This window comes from Macaca nemestrina, chromosome 17 (assembly GCF_043159975.1).
Source record: "Macaca nemestrina isolate mMacNem1 chromosome 17, mMacNem.hap1, whole genome shotgun sequence".
NCBI lineage: Eukaryota > Metazoa > Chordata > Mammalia > Primates > Cercopithecidae > Macaca > Macaca nemestrina.
The window spans coordinates 72,752,477-72,764,876 of NC_092141.1; the positions used below are offsets into that span (position 1 = coordinate 72,752,477).

Below are 12,400 nucleotides of genomic sequence, written 5' to 3' on the forward strand. Positions count from 1 at the left end.
AAAGGGAGGAAAGTTTCACCCTTGTCTTGGCCTGCTAATTGAACCTTGTTCCTATCTTAGCATTGGAAGCCATTTCAACTGCTGATGTTTTACTATTCTGCTCTAGTCTGCTGCTGTGAGGTCTGACATTTTGTTAGGAAGTGAGGACTCCGGCCCTACTCAGAATCATGGCTTTCAGACACACTGACACTGTGTCACCTGTGGGCTTTAGAGGGAGGGCAGGATTCTCCTGTGATATGGTGCCATTACTATTCCCAGTAGAGCAGCCCTGGCTTTGTCCACGTCAATGGTCAGGTTGGTGAATTAGAAGTTTCTTCATGATATGTCTAGGTCATGGGAAGCTGAACCAAGTCCATCAGTTGTAAAAGATTTTAGCTCCTTTGAGGACATAGAAAGGGGGAATTTTTCAGTCTGTGTTCTAAATCTTACCTCATTAGGGAAGTGAAAGTAATGTTACAAAACTCTTCTGTCCTTTTCTCCATTGTCAGTATTTTCGTTATTGTTATTTTTTGTGGGAAGCCAAGGTAGAAGTTCTCAGTAGAAAAAATGTGACTGTACTTAATTTCTTTTTTTTTTTTTTTTTTGAGACGGAGTCTCACTCTGTCACCCAGGCTGGAGTGCAGTGGTCGGATCTCGGCTCACTGCAAGCTCCGCCTCCCGGGTTTACGCCATTCTCCTGCCTCAGCCTTCCGAGTAGCCAGGACCACAAGTGCCCGCCACCTCGCCCGGCTAGTTTTTTTGTATTTTTTAGTAGAGACGGGGTTTCACCGTGTTAGCCAGGATGGTCTTGATCTCCTGACCTTGTGATCCACCCGTCTCGGCCTCCCAAAGTGCTGGGATTACAGGCTTGAGCCACCGCGCCCGGCCAGACTGTACTTAATTTCTAAAGTTATTTAAGGAAAACATTCAGAAAGCATACAGAGCTCTGGTCATGGGATATTCGGGACCTTGCGTGTTTGCGCATGTGTGACACATGTACACATAAATGTGCCTTTCAGTGATTTTTCCATTATTTGCCTTTCCCTCTCATTGATATACCCCCCACTCCCACCCCCAGCTTTCCTTTGCTTTGAGCATTTGGACAGGTGAAAAGCATACCCATTGGTATGAGGTCTTCCTACTTTAAGAGTCTCACCATAGGACCTTAGTACCTCCAAACATTCTTGATTCTGGTAGTTCTCTGCAGTTGGTACCTTTCAGCCTGCTTTGCAGCTGGCTCCAGAGGAGACCTGTGGCTAGTATTCTCCCTTTAAAATACACATTCACAACCCTACAAGGTTGTCAGAGGCAGCCCGGTGGAAACATTGTGGAAAGTGTGGTCTGCAGAGCCAGGGTCCTTCTGCTCCCAAGTGAGTTCCAGGCCTGGAGGGAGGAAGGTCTGAGCTCTGTCCCCAGCTGCTCTTCCTGTGTCCTGCCATTAGCAGAGAAGTTAAATTGTCACTTCATTGTTGCTACTTTTCACACTTTCCAACCTGAGTTTTAAAGGGATGGCCAAACTCAGAGCAATAGAGAGTTTTCAATCAAAAGCTCAATTGTGTTGGAGCCCAATTATGCAGTTAGGCTCTTCTGAATTCCCTTTTCCCAAAGTGGTATGCAGTTACAGTGAGCAGGCTTACACTGAGAAAGTGTGTTTGGTTTCAGAGAAGCTGCCAGGTTGAAACCACAAATATTTAAGGTGGTCAGGCAGGAATGGCCTTCTGAAGCCCTGAGCAGCAGAACATTGCTATCAAGGTTTTGAAAACAGTGCATTATCTTTTTATGGAGCTGTTTTCAGAGCCATGGCATTTCAGTGTTTGCGTACTATGTGTGGAATTGAGGACTTAATGAAGTTGGTGCAGGGAAGCCAACAGAGTTAGTACTCTGTGCCACATAGCTCTAGTTTCATGTATTTCATGTCAGGATTTTGTAGAGAATGTCATTGTGGGCATTTTTAACTTTTTACCGGGAATATGGGTAGTATTTATCTAAATGTAGGCCCTTATAGAATTAGAATTCACAGAAAAGAGGAAGGAAGTCATGACTTTTCGCACTTATCCATGACAGGTATTCATTCTGATGGGCTGACTTTCCCTTTGCTTTGAGACTATGGGGACCAGACCCCTGACTGTCCTCCCTCTTGGCCCCAGGAGGGCTGGGGAGAAGGATTGTAGATTAAGATCTCCTTCCCTTTGGAAACGTTAATGACACACTGATGGGGTTGGTTGCACAGGTGTTAGACCTCTCTTTGAAGCACTGGCCTAAAAATGCCTGTTATTCAATAGGATGGCAGCAGTTTAGATCTTACCTAATCTGGAAGTCCTGGCCTCTGATCTTGATCAGACTTTCAAGCTGCTTTTGTGGGTTTTGAATGGCTCATTGCCAGGCCAAATGCAGAAGAATTTATTTCTGATCGTGATCCTTTTTCAATAGTGTGCTAGGGACATCTGATTGGACTTCTGGTATTTTATCCAGAAAGGCTGGACCCTTTTGAACTGTTGCTGAGGCCTTGAAGGAGGAGGGGTATGATTTGCTATTAGGAATTAATAGAAAGCTATCCTTTCAAATGGCTTCAGAAAACACCTCTATCTAGAGAATCCATCTAGATAGCACCTAATAGTATCACTGCTTAGGACAGTTGATTTGGAAGAAAAAAATATAAGAATTACAGTCTGGGCCAGGCCTGGTGGCTCACGCCTGTAATCCCAGCACTTTGGTAGGCTGAGGCAGGCAGATAACAAGGTCAGGAGTTCAAGACCATCCTGACCAATGTGGTGAAACCCTGTCTCTACTAAAAATACAAAAATTAGCCGGGCGTGGTGGCTGGCGCCTGTAGTCCCAGCTACTCGGGAGGTTAAGGCAGGAGAATCACTTGAACCCGGGAGATGGAGGTTGCAGTGAGCCGAGATTGAGCCACTGCACTCCAGCCTAGGGGACAGAGTGAGACTCCATCACCAAAAAAAAAAAAAAAAAAAAAAAGGATTATAGTCTGAATGGATTTCCTAGTGGAGATGAAACTAATTTGGTTAGCAGTATGATTTCCAAAAATGAAAGGTGGTGATGGACAAAGGAAAAAAACATGAAGGAATTATCTTCTTGAGATGTTAGGCTTTGCGTGAAGGATAGATTATGGTTTATATTAATAGTCTATCAATGTTGCCCAATAGAACTTTCTGCTATAATGGAAATATTCTTTTTTTTTTTTTTTTTTTTTTTTTGAGACGGAGTCTCGCTCTGCCGCCCAGGCTGGAGTGCAGTGGCCGGATCTCAGCTCACTGCAAGCTCCGCGTCCCGGGTTCTCGCCATTCTCCTGCCTCAGCCTCCCGAGTAGCTGGGACTACAGGCGCCCGCCACCTCGCCTGGGTAGTTTTTTTGTACTTTTTAGTAGAGATGGGGTTTCACCGTGTTCGCCAGGATGGTCTCGATCTCCTGACCTCGTGATCCACCCGTCTCGGCCTCCCAAAGTGCTGGGATTACAGGCTTGAGCCACCGCGCCCAGCTGTATAATGGAAATATTCTATATCTGTGCTATCCAGTACACATATGGCTACTGTACATGTGGTTAGTGAGCACTTGAAATGTGGTTGGTGAGACAGAGGAACGTTCTTCTTTTAAGACAGGGTCTCTGGGCCAGGTACAGTGGCTCATGCCTGTAATCCCAGCACTTTGGGAGGCTGAGGCAGGAAGATCACCTGAGGTCAGGAGTTCGAGACCAGCCTGGCCAACATGGCGAAACCCCGTCTCTACTAAAAATGCCAAAATTATCTGGGTGTGGTGGCGCACATCTGTAGTCCCAGCTACTCGGGAGGCTGAGGCAGGAGAATGGCTTGAACCCAGGAGGCAGAGCTTGCAGTGAGCCGAGATAATGCCACTCCAGCCTGGGTGGCAGAGCAAGACTGGTCTCAAAAAAAAAAAAAAGAAAAAAGACAGGGTCTCTGTTGTCCAGGCTGGAGTACAGTGGCATAATCATGGAGCCTCCACCTCCTGGGCTCAAGCAGTCCTCCTACCTCAACCTCCCAGGTGCCTGGGACAACAGGCACTCTGCCATAGCCAGGTAATTTTTGTAGAGACAGGGTTTTGCCATGTTGCCCAGGCTGGTTTTAAACTCCTGGACTCAAGCGATCTGCCTGCCTTGTCCTTCCAGAGTTCTGGGATTACAGGCATGAGCCACTGTACCTGTTCAGGAACCAATTTTCAGTTTAATCAATTTAAATTTAAATAGTCATATGTGGCTAATGGCTGCCATATTGAATAGTGCAGATACAGTTCTAGATGATGAAGGCTTTTATACTTCTCACCGATTTGAGCCAACCTGTCACAGAAGAACATGAAAGAAATTATCTGGTCAGATTTTATTAAAACCCAATGGTTTAGATCCCTCTCTCTTGTGGCTTATTGCTTCTTCCTCTGGTTACACCACTTCCCACTCTGGGGGAGCAGGGAAGATGAGAAAGAACCACACTCTTCTTCCTCTCAGCATGGAAGAGGACAAGAACTGTGCAGGCCCATGGCTGAATACTGCCTGCTCCAACACACACTAGTCTGATTTTATCCTGCCTAGGTTTACTAAGAGATGAAGGTTGTTTTAATAGGCATTTCTCTAGTCACAATGAGCATCTTTTCATATGTTTTATTAGCCACTTAAAATTCTTCTGTGAATTGTCTAATCTTTTGCCTTTTCTATTAGATTGTCTTTTATTGATTTTTTACAAGTATTTTCTCAAAGTTTGATATTTAACTTTGTTGATGGTTTATTTTGAAATCAGAAATTTATTTATTTATTTATTTATTTATTTATTTATTTAAGATGGAGTCTCGCTCTGTTGCCCAGGCTGGAGTGCAGTGGTGTGATCTCAGCTCACTGCAACCTCCGCCTCCTGGGTTCAAGTGATTCTCCTGCTTCAGTCTCCCAAGTAGCTGGGATTACAGGGCATGTGCCACCACACCCAGGTAATTTTCAAATTTTTAGTAGAGATGGGGTTTTGCCATGTTGGCCAGGCTAGTCTTGAACTCCTGACCTCAGATGATCCACCCACCTCAGCCTGCCAAAGTGCTGGGATTACAGGCATGAGCCATCATGCCTGGCTTGTCTTCTGTATTTTATGTTATGGTTAGGAAGACCTTCTCTCTCTCTCTCTCTTTCTCTCTCTCTCTCTCTCTCTCTCTCTCTATATATATATATATATATATATATAAAAATATATATATATATAAAATATATATATATATATTTTTTAGACAGAGTCTCATTCTGTCGCCTAGGCTGGAGTACAGTGGCATGATCACAGCTCACTACAGCCTTGACTTTCTGGGCTCAAGTGATCCTCCCACCTCAGCCCCCCAAGTAGCTGGAACTATAGGCATGTGCTATCACACCTGGCTAATTTTTATTTATTTATTTATTTATTTATTTATTTATTTATTTTTTGAGGCAGAGTCTCGCTCTGTCGCCCAGGCTGGAGTGCAGTGGCCGGATCTCAGCTCACTGCAAGCTCCGCCTCCCGGGTTCACGCCATTCTCCTGCCTCAGCCTCCCGAGTAGCTGGGACTACAGGCGCCCGCCACCTCGCCCGGCTAGATTTTTGTATTTTTTAGTAGAGACGGGGTTTCACCGTGTTAGCCAGGATGGTCTTGATCTCCTGACCTCGTGATCCACCCGTCTCGGCCTCCCAAAGTGCTGGGATTGAGCCACCACGCTCGGCCAATTTTTAAAAAAATTTTTAGTAGACAGGAGCGCTCACTATCTTGCCCAGGCTGCTCTGGAGCTCCTAGCCTCAAGCGAGCCTCCTACCTTGGCCTCCCAAAGTGCTGAGATTACAGGTGTGAGCCATCATGCTTGGCCCCCAAGATTTTTTTTTGATTCTGTATTTTCTTATATAAATTTGAGAGTACGTATGTGTATGAGTTTCTTTCTGATATTCTTTTCTGTTTCATTTGTCTCTGATTATTTTTAATCATCTATGTTCTAGAGTATTAGGTTGAAACCATATAAAATTGCCGCTTTTGTATATCAAAAGTGGTTGGCCATCAGTAGTCTCATATAGTTCCACCTAATACATTCGTTAAAACTTTTTATTGGCCAAGCATGGTGGCTTACACCTGTAATACCAGCAGTTTGGAAGGCTGACGTGGGAGGATTGCCTGAGATCAGCCTGGGCAACTTATTGAGGCCCATCCCTACACAAAATAAAAAATTAGCCCCTGCATGCCAGTAGTCCCAGCTACTTGGGAAGCTGAGGCAGGAGGATTGCCTTAGCCCCAGAGGTTAAAGCTGCAGTGAGCCGTTACCATGCCACTGTACTCCAGCCTAGGTGACAGAGCGAGACTGTTTCCAAACAAACAAACAAAAAAACCCACAACTTTTTATTATGGAAATTTCAAGCACCCTCAAAAGTAGACAGAGTATTAAACTGAACTCCCATGGACCTGTCACCCAGCTTCAACATTACTAACATTTTCCCAATCTTTTTTTTTTTAATCAATTCCCACTTTTAAATTTTGCTGAAGTATTTAATAACAAATCATATTTTACACCTCTTTGGATGAGTCCTTACTCTACCTTATATTTGTAGAAATTGTTCTTCAAACTGACCTAATGAGTCTCTCCAGACAAGCTTCAATATCAATACTATTTACATGCACAGGTATGACACTGGTTAAGAAAACTGATCAGGCATATCACCAACTCAAGGGGGAATTCCTGTGACTCTGTAGTAGAAAATCTTAATTCTGAGGAAAATCAGTATGGAGATTTTTATGGCATCTCAAAGATGAACAATGGAAGAGACCTTTCAAGTCTTAGAGTTGAGTCCCTTAGGAGTTGAGGCCATGTTTTCAGTACTGCTACTCCAGTCTCTACGTTTTCTAGCTTATTTCCTAAATAACTTTTTTTTCTTTCAACTTTTAAGTTCTGGGTTATGTGTGTAAGATATGCAGGTTTGTTACATAGTTAAACGTGTGCCATGGTGGTTTGCTGCACAGATTAATCTATGACCTACGTATTGAGCCCAGTATGCTTTAGCTATTCTTCCTGATGCTCTCCCTCCCCAAGTCCCAACAGCCCCACTGTGTATTGTTCCCCTTCCATGTATCTGTGTGTTCTTGTAGTTGGAACATAGTTTTTAAACCTAGTGGCCTCTTCTGTCATTGGCAGAAGAGTCTAAGCTGAAGTGGTAGATGAATGGTTGGGACTGAGCAATAGTTGTGGGTACTGTTGTCAAACCTGATAGATGCTTAGAGGGTGAAAGGTAACAGTAGAGAAGAGGAAAAAAGGAAACAGTCGGGAAAAGGCAAACTGAGTGAAAGAAAACAGAGAATCCTATGTTGAGAAGAAAGGAAGAATATACTCAGACCATTGCTTTTTAAACCCTACATTTTAAGTGTACAGTTAACCAACCTTTCTTTCTGTTTCTTTTCAGAATTATAGCATTCAGCCGGCCTGTGAAATATGAAGATGTGGAGCACAAGGTGACAACAGTATTTGGACAACCTCTTGATCTACATTACATGAACAATGAGGTAAGAAGGCAGATGGATGGGGCAGGGACAAAAGGGGCAGATGCCTACCTTTTTTCTCTCTGTTTAACAGAGCCTTTAAAGTTTGTTCCTCTAATATCATCTGCAGGTTTTCATTTTCTAGACCCCCTTTTCTTAATTCCAACAACTCTGGGATTTCTGTTTTTTACTAAGTGGGAGATTACTCAGCCATCTCAGCCATCTCCATTCCCCCTACTCATTCAGTGCAGATAGCTCTAATATTCTGTGGTGGAATCAGGTATAGTACCAGGGCTAGGGCTTATATTGTCTGCTTTACATTTTGTAGGAGTATCTTATTTTTTTTCTCCCAGCACAGCCTTAACAAGAAGCAGAGGGTTTAGCAGGGGCTAGGGAGGTATGAAAAACCAGTGAGTAGGTCATCTATTACAGTCATAAATGCCGGCTTCTTCTCTCAGAGTTTCGTTTGATCGGAGCTTGTTTCAAATGTTAGCACCTGCTCGAATAAGTTCTTTAACTCCTCCTCCTCCTCACTCCACCCCAAGAGTCCTTATTTATTTCTACTTTGAATATCACCCAGGAAGGAATTCTTTTGAATGTCAGTTTTTGGGCTGCTTTCCCAGCTCCAAGAAGAATATTAAAGGCTACAGTCAGCTTAGGCTGGTGCTTTGCAGTGTATTTATGCTGAGTAAAGAACGTGTACCTTGAGGAAATTGAGTAGGGGTGCAAGACAAGAAAGCTGGGCAACATCATGACCCTTTGAGAGGCAGATCATCACTGTGTAGTTTTATTTTATTTGATGAGAAGTTAAAATTTTTCTTTTAGTGAAGACTTTTCTGAATGGTTTAGTACTCTTCTTTTCAGTTAATATTTCCATTAAGAATTCCTGATGTTTCTTTATTCTAAAGCCAAATATAAATCATTGTTATTATTTTAGTTCATACATGTCTTAACATACTCTACTAGTGTTAGTGATCGGGAGTTGACTAACTTACATTTGATTAATTTAAAATCCCTCAATTCTGTTCTTCTGTTTGCCCTTTAAACCCTGCACTGTCAGGATCTGAGAATCCCAAATGAAAAATCTACTGAGATTTAATTTTATTTATTTATGTCTTTGTAATTATAGCTTTATTGAGATGAAAAATTTATTGTCTAAAAGTATACCATTCAGTAGTTTTTAGTATGCTGATAGAGTTGTACAACCAACACCACTATCTAATTCCAGAACATTTTCTTTTTTTTCTGAGACAGAGTCTTGCTCTGTTGCCCAGGCTGGAGTGCAGTGGCGCAAACATGGCTCACTGCAAACCTTGACCTCCTGCACTCAAGCGATTCCCCCGCCTCAGCCCCCCAAATAGCTGGGACTACAGGCACACACCACCACACCCAGCTAATATTTTTGTATTTTTTATGGAGACAGGGTTTCACCATGTTGCCCAGGCTGGTCTCAAATTCCTGAGTTCGAGCAATCTGCCTGCCTCAGCCTCCCAAAGTGCTGGGATTACAGGCATGAGCCACCGTACCTGGCCTCCAGAACGTTTTTATCACTCCAAAGAGAAACCCTGTACCCATTAGCAGTTATTCCCCTTTCTCTCCTCTTCCCAGCGCTTGGTAAGCACTTATCTTTCTGTTTCTTTTGATTTACCTATTCTGAACATTTCATGTAAGTGGAATCATACAGTACGTAACCTTTTTTGTCTGGCTTCTTTGATTAAGCATATGTTTTCAAGGGTCATCTGTACATGTTGTCAGTATGTCATTCTATTTTATGGCTGAATAATAAATATTCCATTTATGGATTTACCACATTTTGTATATCTGTTCATCTGTTGATAGACATTTGGGTTGTTTTCATTTTTTGGTTATTAAATAGTGCTGCTATGAACATTTGTGTACAAGTGTTTACATGAATATATGTTTTCAATTCTATAAGGTATATACCTAGGCGTCGAATTATTGGGTCATAAGATAAAACTCTAACTTTTTGAGGAACTGCCCAGCTTTTCTATAATGGTTGCACAATTTTACAGTCCCACTAGCGACTTATGAGTTTATTAGTTTATTCTCACTCTGCTGTAAAAAACTGCCCGAGACTGGGTAATTTATAAAGGAAAGAGATGGCCAGGCACAGTGACTCATCCTGTAATCCCAGCACTTTGGGAGGCTGAGGTGGGCAGAGCACGAGGTCAGGAGTTCAAGACCAGCCTGGCCAACATGGTGAAACCCCATCTTTGCTACTAATATAAAAATTACCTGAGCATGGTGGCGCACACCTATAGTCCCAGCTACTCAGGAGGCTGAGGCAGAAGAATCACTTGAACCTGGGAGGTAGAGGTTGCAGTGAGCCGAGATTGTGCTACTATACTCCAGCCTGGGCAACAGAGTGAGACTCCGTCTCAAAAGAAAAATTAAAATAAATAAATAAATAAATAAATAAATAAATAAAGAGGTTTAATTGACTCACAGTTCAGCATGGCTGGGGAGGCCTAACAAACTTACAGTCATGACAGAAGGGAAAGCAAACACGTCCTTCACATGGCGACAGGAGAGAGAAGGGCCAAGCAAATGGGGAAAAGCCCCCTATAAAACCATCAGATCTCATGAGAACTTACTCACTATCAGGAGAACAGCAGCATGGGGATAACCACCCCCATGATTCAGTTACCTCCCACCAGGTCCCTGCCATGACACATGGGGATTATTGGAACTACAATTCAATATGGCATTTGGGTGGGGACACAGCCAAACCATATCAGTGAGGGCTACAGTTTCTCCACCATCCTTACCAACATTTGTTATTTTCTTTCTTTTTTTTTTTTTTTTTTTTTTGAGACGGAGTCTCGCTCTGTCGCCCAGGCTGGAGTGCAGTGGCACGATCTCGGCTCACTGCAAGCTCCGCCTCCCGGGTTCACGCCATTCTCCTGCCTCAGCCTCCCGAGTAGCTGGGACTACAGGCGCCCACAACCGCGCCCGGCTAATTTTTTGTATTTTTAGTAGAGACGGGGTTTCACCGTGGTCTCGATCTCCTGACCTTGTGATCCGCCTGCCTCGGCCTCCCAAAGTGCTGGGATTACAGGCGTGAGCCACCGCGCCCGGCCTTATTTTCTTTTTTTTAATAGCCATCCTATTGGGTGTATGTCACTGTGATATGTCACTGTGGGTTTTGTTTTTGGTTTTGGTTTGAGACAGGGTTTCACTTTGTTGCCCAGACCAGAGTGCAGTGTGCAATCATGGCTCACTGCAGCCTCGGCATCCTGGGTTCAAGTGATCCCCCCACCTCAATTTCCCCAGTAACTGGGACTATAAGCACATGCCACCACACTGAGCTAATTAAAAAAAATTTGTAGAGATGGGGGGGGGTCTCACTATTTTGCCCAGGCTGGTCTTAAACTCCTGGCCTCAAGTGATCCTCCTGCCCTCAAGTGATCCTCCTGCCTCAGCCTCCTAGGATTACAGGTGTGAGCCACTATCCCTAGCTTACTTTTTTTTTTTTAATTTAACTGCCTTCCCAACCATTGTTATTTAACTCCCTTCCCAACCATTCTTTTTTTTTTTTTTTTTTTTTTTTTTTTTTGAGACGGAGTCTGGCTCTGTCGCCCAGGCTGGAGTGCAGTGGCTGGATCTCAGCTCACTGCAAGCTCCGCCTCCTGGGTTTGCGCCATTCTCCTGCCTCAGCCTCCCGAGTAGCTGGGACTACAGGCTCCCGCCACCTCGCCCGGCTATTTTTTTGTATTTTTTAGTAGAGACGGGGTTTCACCGTGTTAGCCAGGATGGTCTCGATCTCCTGACCTCGTGATCCGCCCGTCTCGGCCTCCCAAAGTGCTGGGATTACAGGCTTGAGCCACCGCGCCTGGCCTTTCCCAACCATTCTTATTTATTCCCACTTTGAATGTCACCCAGGAAGAAATTCTTTTGCAATATAATATGATTTGCAGAACATTCTCCCATTCCATAAGTAGTTTTGAGATTTTGTTTTAAATATGTACTGTTTTTGGCCAGGTGCGGTGGTTCATGCCTGTAATGCCAGCACTTTGGGAGGCAGAGGCGGGCAGATCTTTGAGCTCAGGAGTTCAAGACCAGCCTGGACAACATGGTGAAACCTCATCTCTACAAAAAATACAAAAATTAGTCAGGCGTGGTGGCTGAGGCAGGAGGATCACTTTAGCCTGGGAGGCGGAGGTTGCTGTGAACCGAGATCGTGCACCTGCACTCCAGCCTGGGCAACAGAGGGAGATACTGTCTCAAAAAAAAAAAAAAAAAAATCTTGTATTATAAATTGGGAACTGTGTAAGTTAATTGGACTTTTGCTTGATTTTGTGTTTACCATACATGTATAAAATCTGGCCAGGCATGGTGGCTCACTCCTGTAATCACAGCACTTTGGTAGGCTGAGGCGGGCAGATTACTTGAGGTCAGGAGTTCAAGACCAACCTGACCAATATGATAAAACCCAGTCTCTACTGGAAAAAAAAAAAAAAAAAAATTAGTGGGGAGTGGTGGTGCATACCTGTGACCCAGCTACTCTGGAGGCTAAGGCAGGAGAATCTTGAACCCAGGAGGTGGACGTTGCAGCGAGTTGAGATTGTGCCGCTGCACTCCAGCCTGGGCGACACAGTGAAACTCTGTCTCCAAAAAATAATAAGAATAAGAATAAGATCTGACATTTGCTAGGTCCTAGGCAAGGCATACCTTTGCATCTTATGAATCTCTTAATACCAAGTATTCATAACATGCTCCGCTTTTTGCAGTGAGTGAGACTTATTTGTACCCTCAGGGACCTTCTATTTAATACTTCACTGGAACGTATGAGTATATTAGTCTGTTCTCACCCTGCTGTAAAAAACTGCCCAAGACTAGGTAATTTATAAAGGAAAGAGGTTTAATTGACTCACAGTTCAGCATGGCTGGGGAGGCCTCAGGAAACTTAC

General features: G+C 43.8%; 1 protein-coding gene across 4 annotated transcripts in view; it reads left to right on the top strand.

Annotated features, from left to right (window-relative positions):
- The window catches only part of LOC105483039 (mitogen-activated protein kinase kinase kinase 3), a 76,112-nt gene that overhangs the window by 25,552 nt on the left and 38,160 nt on the right, over window positions 1–12,400 (top strand). For all 4 annotated transcript variants that reach the window (XM_024793188.2, XM_024793189.2, XM_024793190.2 and 1 more), the window contains one exon: window positions 7,394–7,493. In XM_024793188.2, coding sequence (XP_024648956.1) covers window positions 7,394–7,493 — 100 coding nt within the window. The remainder of the gene's footprint in view (window positions 1–7,393; window positions 7,494–12,400) is intronic.